At 43.1% G+C, this 7,402-nt stretch overlaps 1 protein-coding gene across 1 annotated transcript; it reads right to left on the bottom strand.

Annotated features, from left to right (window-relative positions):
- Positions 1-1,104: 1,104 nt before the first annotated feature.
- On the bottom strand, positions 1,105-5,941 carry LOC311109150 (biogenesis of lysosome-related organelles complex 1 subunit 5-like). Its single transcript, XM_084151972.1, has 5 exons — positions 5,877-5,941; positions 4,425-4,507; positions 4,200-4,329; positions 3,956-4,014; positions 1,105-2,521 (listed from the first exon to the last, which is right to left on the bottom strand). The coding sequence occupies exons 3-5, from the start codon at positions 4,279-4,281 to the stop codon at positions 2,348-2,350; spliced, it is 315 nt and encodes a 104-aa protein (XP_084008098.1). The 5' UTR covers positions 4,282-4,329; positions 4,425-4,507; positions 5,877-5,941; the 3' UTR covers positions 1,105-2,347.
- Positions 5,942-7,402: the final 1,461 nt, after the last annotated feature.

The following is a 7,402-nucleotide window of genomic DNA, read 5'->3' on the forward strand; positions in this document are numbered from 1 at the left end:
CCAAACCCATCCTGAAACACACACCAACAATGCCATTCCAATGGATGTGGCCCCTCTTTTGTTTCGGAGAAATCGAGGCAGGCTGTGATCAGACATTTTCTAATCTGTGTTTCCATAGTCTACCCCCCCCCACCCCCAACCCCGAGCTCCGGGTGCTTTTTACTTGACGATTTATGTTGGCAGCCAGCTCCTCGACTGGTATCGCCGCGCTCTTTCCATAACAGGAAGAACACAATGACTCCGATAGACAGAGGAGATGAAAAACAAGCCCTGGTTCCTGAGGCACGTGGCGGTGGGCCGGAGGGACGATAACGCCGGGGTCAGTCAGTACCCGACCTGCTCCACGCTCATCTTCCCGGAACAGTGAGTATATCTGGGAAAGCGGAGATGGGAAGGGCACGCTCCAGAGGCACTTCCAGTACAAACCGCCGCAAGCCAGGAGGCTTCCCTCTGAGTTCAATATATGCCATCACCTCAATCACTGTCTCAAAGGTCGTTGACCTTTGACATCTGCTATGTACAGTACAGTGTGATATCCTCCAGACTTACATTAGGGGTGCACCAGATTCTCACCACACCAGAGGACTTAATAGGGGCGAAGGGCTTAGAGCACTTTCTCATGAATAGCACTGACTTTATTGTTGACGTTTTGGAACCCGGGCAGGTTTTTCTCTCTCGTTCTCTCACTAAACCGACAAAATAAACAGGGCCAGATGAAAGACTGGCGGTGGTTTCCGGACTGTCACTCCTCGTTAAATAGTGATGGACTGTCTGGCTCTTGCTGGCTGGGCCGTCAGGGCTCCCCTGGCTACGCTACTATACCTCCACAACACTGCCATGCCCTCTCAGATCTCTGACGATAACAAACCCGGCCCTGCCCTGATGCCAGTCACTCACAGAGGGTGACCCAGGGTTACCGGACAGCGGCCGCCATCGCGGGCAGAACGGAAGGGGTCACCGCGAGCCAAATGGAAAAGACTGCGCTTCAACCTCCACTGAAATTGGATACTGCGCCTCGGTTCGAGCCCAGCTGTCAGACGTTGGCATTGCTGAACTACGTTGTATACATTTGAGTCGAGAGAAAGAAACCACACTTGAGCCATGCAGAGTTTAGCAACGCTTTATTTTACTTATACTGATTGATGAGATCTGCGTCCCCCAACGCAACAAAGAAGTCTTATGTAAGGGGTCCGTGCACACATTGTGTTCATGAGAGCCATTTTAAATATTTGTTCTGTCACTTTCTACTGAGATGAATCCTGTTCCCAGCAGGTCAGGAATGTGTCAGGGAGTCCATCCACCCTTCAGTCTAAACAGCATGCCATTGTCCAGTGCATATACTGTCTTTAAACAAAACACTTCATAAAGCGCTACAAGTGTACCTCTCCATTTAACAAGGTACATAAGAGGCCTGGGAAAACACCACTAAATAATGTCCACTTCTGACTGTTTGAGCTTGTTTCAGTAAAACCATTTCTGATTTCCTTATTTTGAGAGGTTGCTAGTTGTACTTGATGTCAGAGGTTGAATGTACCCTAATCTGAAGAGTTGGTGAGCCATGCCTAGTTGGGAAAACTGCTCAGTGAGTAAAGTTTGAGATGTTGACCTGTGCCGTTGACAAGCCAGCTTTGAATAGCACTTCTGACAAACCAGCTTTGAATAGCACTTCTGACGTTAAACATTTTCACTCGCATGTAGCTTAAAATATCTAATCTGTGCCAAATTCCAGTTTATTTTCTTATTCAGCTGGAGGCAAACACTAGGTTTGGGCGATAGCCTTGCCGTGCTACGCCACTGTTTATATCTAGAAGTTAAGTAGAACTCTAAGAAATCGAAGATGTGTCAAAAATGATATTCAGCTCAGGGCTCCAGCTATGCATTTGGTTTGCTAACTAAGTGGCTAGATGTCAAGATCAAGCAGAGACATTCAATCCCCTCCTGGATCAAGATCCCTGTTGCCAGAATTGTTTGATGGTATGACGGTATGAAAATCTGGATACTGCCCAACTATAGCAAACACACATCTATCAACACCTCCTAGAAAATTCCATTAAAAATCGCAAAATGTTAAAAGCTTCGCAGCCAAGGAACAAACATGTAATTTATGTTTTAAAAATGAGATTTTCCAGAACTTGACATACATATTTCATGTGCTTAGGACAGAAAATGATGATGTTGATGGGCTGTGAAAATGCCAAGTTGTTAATCACACTTTCTTATTTGTGATCTGGAAAATGTTGACTTATGCGCTCAGAAGTCCTCTGTTAGTGCCAACAACTAAGTACTGCATCAATCAAAGGCTACAACTTAATTTCAAGCAGACAGACAGACACACACACACAGAGGATCAAAAGTGGGAGAATTTGGCCAGGTCCTTCTTCATGTTGCTGTACATGATGCTGAGGCGTCCGACGGCCTTGGCATGTTCCTTGTCCACCTCCTCCTCCAGCCGCTGCTTCTCCTTCAGAAACTTGTCCCAGTCCTCCTTCCGTCTGTCTATGGTCACCTGCAACTGGGTGCTCTAAGGTGCACAACACACAAGGATCTGGGTCAGGCTCGAAGACAGAACATTTCCGAACTAGACAAAAATGAAATGGGAAATGAAAACACTCCTGTTGGGGAGATTTGGGTGGTACTCTGTTTCAAAAAGCTATCTCCTGTTTAGTGCCAACTGATCCACCCCTGGGCCCGGTTTCCCGAAAGCATCTTAAAACCAAGTTCATCGTTAGAACCTTTGTAGGAGCATCGTTAAATCCCAGAGTTGTTTCCCAAAACCATCATTACTAAAGTTGCACTTGAAAACGCTCTTTAGACTCCCGAGTTCGAATCCAGGCTCTGTCGTAGCCGGCCGTGACCGGGAGACTCATGGGGCGGTGCACAATTGGCCCAGGGTAGGGGAGGGAATGGCCGGCAGGGATGTAGCTCAGTTGGTAGAGCATGGCGTTTGCAACGCCAGGGTTGTGGGTTCGATTCCCATAGGGTGGGCAGTATGATTTAAAAAAAAAAAATAATAATGTATGCACTCACTAACTGTAAGTCGCTCTGGATAAGAGCGTCTGCTAAATGACGTAAATGTATTTACCGACTGCCTCAGACCACTCTTAGAACAGCTAAGTGCATTGTTAGGTGCTTTTTTGCCCTTCCTCATGAATTTATACACAGAAGATCTCCGCTAAACATTGACTCAAGATGTTTATCTGTCTCTCTGTGAACGCCTATAACTTCAGAACGAAGTTGACTACAAAGTTACCAATGTCTTTGTATGTTACAGACAAGCGAAGGATAAAAAGACTGTATTTAAAGGTAAAAGATGCTTCAAATGAGAACCCAGATGACTGTATTAAAAGGTAAATACAGTATAGACTACATAAGCCTACACATTTCAATCATATTGACATCTATTTCTTGTTCAATCAATTGAGTTCTATTTGGCTAATTGTAGGCTACTGTTTGTTTGTAATTTTTTGCCTAAATATATTTCATGATGTGTAACATGTGAGCAAAATGTGATTTTGTGCATTATCATTGGGTAGGCCGGGCTTAAGCATTAGGATAAGCCGCCTTAATATTTGCATCCATAGCCTATAGGTGATAATATCTCTCTAGGAGCACCAGCTGATCTGTCGTCAGTGTTATGGAATACTTATAATGTTAAGGTAAGATTTGAATGGTAAAAGCTGATCTGAGAGCAGTGCAGCCTTTCTTTTGATCCTATCAGTATCGACGACACCTGCTCCAACGACGCACTTAGTGAAAGTCCTCCCTACTTTAGTGGTTTGGGAAAACGCATGTGAGTTCTTCGGTCGTTGTACGATGCATTGTTAATACACTCGTTAAGCCTAAATTCCATCGCTATCGGGAAACCGGGCCTTGGTCTGTTATCACAATCCACGCCTGTGAATGGTTAAATCACTATTTGTAATTCATGGGCTTTGATGAGAGCCTGTGTCTTTACTTGCTCTGCCTCTAGCTCCCTCTGCTGGATACTCTGTGACATGTGATTCGCAGCCTCCACTGTAGAAAACACAATGAACAATGTTACATTCAAGTACTTTCCGGCCTTATCAGTAAGGCACATTGAAATAATACAATGCAGTAATGTAATTTGGAGAACACTACGATAGCATTCAATCACTCCATATAACAACTGCAATGGTTAGCAATTAAAAATACCCTGGCTAGGTCAGGAAGGGGCTTACATCGTGTGAGGGCCTCACAGAGGTGCTTATGCATGTGCTCTGAACATTTGGGCAACGACTGCTCGTTGGTCTCCACCACCATTTTGTTCAGGTTGTCCAGCAAACGGCTCTCTCTGAATCCACGTTTTTCCTTCAAAATCACAAAAACTTGTATGTTAACAATGATCAAATGACAATTAATAAATTGGTCAAATCACATATTAATGGTGCAAGCTGAATACTTACGTCAAATTCTCTCACAAAATAGCAGATCTCCCCTTGTACGACAGGTCTATGGTCTATTAGCCTGGACTGAATATCCCCAACATCTAATGGGAGACACAAACCATCAACATGTCATGTTGAGTAATTGATCATGTCAAATCAGTGGAGGCTGGTGAGAGGAGCTATAGGAGTATGGGCTCATTGTAATGGCTGGTATGGAATTAATGGAACGGTATCAAACATATGGACACCACATGTTTGACTCCGTTCCATTAATTCCATTCCAGCCATTACAATGAGCCCATACTCCTTTAGCTCCTCCAACCAGCCTCCTCTCTGTCAGATATATTGAAAAGTAACAACTTTATTTTCTATTGTAGGAGGACTAAGGCTAGCAGTCAACACTGGGGTCAATTACATTTCAACTCAAGGAATTGTGTCCCCATCTTAGAGGAAATAATAAAAAATGTTCCACATATGAATCATTGACAGTAAAATAGTCTGAATTCAAGAATTACATTTCAATTTAGCTCCTGAATTCAGAAAAAAGAAAACACACAAGGACACAGTGAGTTTGACTAACAGATCTGGGATCAGGTTAGAGTCTGACTAACAGATCTTGGATCAGGTTAGAGGCTGACTAACAGATCTGGGATCAGGTTAGAGTCTGACTAACAGATCTGGGGCCAGGTTAGAGACTGCCTAACAGATCTGGGATCAGGTTAGAGTTTGACTAACAGATCTGGGGCCAGGTTAGAGTCTGACTAACAGATCTGGGACCTGGTTAGAGGCTGCCTAACAGAACTGGGGCCAGGTTAGAGGCTGCCTAACAGATATGGGATCAGGTTAGAGTTTGACTAACAGATCTGGGGCCAGGTTAAAGGCTGCATAACAGATCTGGGACCTAGTTAGATGATGCCTAACAGATCTGGGACCAGGTTAGAGTCTACCTAACATATCTGGGACCAGGTTAGAGTCTACCTAACATATCTGGGACCAGGTTAGATGATGCCTAACATATCTGGGACCAGGTTAGAGGCTGCTAGTCTGGGTACCAGTCCGTTTAGCTATCATTCCACTCCTTGCTAGCTAAACAGACTGGCACCCAGGCTAAAGAGGATGGCAGTTGTATGCGTAAATTCTGCAACGCATGACTCTCTCGAGTTGTGCAGATTTGCTAGCTATCTGCAATTTATGGTAACTGCAACATGATAATGAACTCATCTTTGGCTATCTTGTCCATATCCACGCGTTAAAACACACACATCTAATAGTTTACAACCCCGACAACACGTGAAAAACTTTGTTTAGGTTTGAGTAAGCTTGCTAGCTAGCTAACTAGCTGGCTTTAGCAACTTCTTTCAACCTCTTTTCGCTATAGCCTAGTTACAGAAGAGCTAAACGCTTACTAGCTATTTACATGCAAGTTATCTTATGTACGTTTGCATATAATTTTTAGTAATTCTAACAAACCTAAACTGTAATTGTAGTCAGTTGATTTGAAGTAAATATTCACACTACTTCCGGGTACGAAGTCTTGGATCAAACCAAACCTCCCAAAACGGGGGGCATACTTAGAGGCCTACCAATGCAAATTCAAAGGCAACAGTATGTACAGTTCCGTAGCATCAATAATCACTTTTGTGAATGTATACTATGGATGTAGCCTATGCATTTATCAGCACATTTCCGTCTTCAATGGTTTAGTATTTCATATCTCTCTCGCTCTCTCTCTCTCTGTTCAATTCAATGGGCTTTATTGGCATGGGAAACATATGTTTACATTGCCAAAGGAAGTGAAATAGATAATAAACAAATGTGAAATAAACAAAAAATGAACAGTAAACATTACACTCACAAAAGTTTCTAAGGAATAGAGACATTTCAAATGTAATATTATGGCTATGTGTTATGATGTGCAAATATCTCTCTATGTGTGTGTGTGTGATAAGGCATTTAAACATCTGTAGTGTTATTGATGAAATGCAATTTATTTCAGGATGTAAATCTCAATGATGGAGGACAGGAGGTCTTGCATGAGTTAGGACTGCAGATGTCAGCCTTGCTCTATGGTGTGGCTTTATCAGTGAGTTCCCCACAGCCACATAAAGTCTAACACTGAGGATGAGGCTGATGAGTCACCTCTGCATAGCCTATAATACAATGAATTGAAGTGTCTCATAACAGTGATGAACCATTTACATCTATACAATTCACGCACCCCATTTAGGCTGACGACAGTCGTAATTATAAGGATTGGCCATCATTTTGTGGGATTTCATCAAGTAATACCTTATTGTATGTATCTGTCATGGATTTAGAATTGAAACATTATGCTGTGTGTACAATGTCGGCCATATCAGGAAATAGTAGAAATCTGAATATGAGTTGTGGACTTTAAAAGTGAGATTATCACTACACGTCCCATCTCCTTGGTTTTGTGCATCATCCATTCAATCAGTAAATTAAGTACTATAATATTATGGGCCACTGTATCCTACCAAGACTGACCAAAGATGAGTACAGAGGACAGTACATGTACAGATGTACAAAAGTCATGCAGATATAATATACAGAGAAGAAGTTTGAGAGTATCACTTCATGTTATGCTAATTCTGGTGAGGAGAGGAATACTTATTTTTACTGAAGAAAAAGTGTGTTCACATAATTTGCCACTAGGTGGAAACAAGGTCCAGTTTTATAATTACCAATCTGGTTAATGAGACACTGCTTAGTAAATTAATTTGTAATATATCACATCCTCTCAGTGTAGGCCTATTCAGCGACAAGGACTCCTGGCAAGACCACATTAAGAACGGGGTCCTTAGACCGAGTGGCGCAGTGGTCTAAGGCACTGCATCGCATTGAGGCGTCACTACAGACCCCCTGGTTCGATTCCAGGCACAACCGGCCGTGATTGGGAGTCCCATAGGGCAGCGCACAATTGGCCCAGCGTCGTCCGGGTTTGGCCGGTGTAGGCCGTCATTGTAAATAAGAAT

Source organism: Coregonus lavaretus, assembly GCF_964263955.1.
Source record: "Coregonus lavaretus genome assembly, chromosome: 34".
Lineage (NCBI taxonomy): Eukaryota > Metazoa > Chordata > Actinopteri > Salmoniformes > Salmonidae > Coregonus > Coregonus lavaretus.

Bases quoted from the DNA above. Each gene is read 5' to 3' on its own strand.
- LOC311109150 (XM_084151972.1), bottom strand. From the start codon at position 4,281: ATGGTGGTGGAGACCAACGAGCAGTCGTTGCCCAAATGTTCAGAGCAC. The intron at 4,015-4,199 runs GTAAGCCCCTTC...TGTTTTCTACAG, and splicing joins CTGTGAGGCCCTCACACGAT to TGGAGGCTGCGAATCACATG. The intron at 2,522-3,955 runs GTAAAGACACAG...TGTGCACCTTAG, and splicing joins GGGAGCTAGAGGCAGAGCAA to AGCACCCAGTTGCAGGTGAC.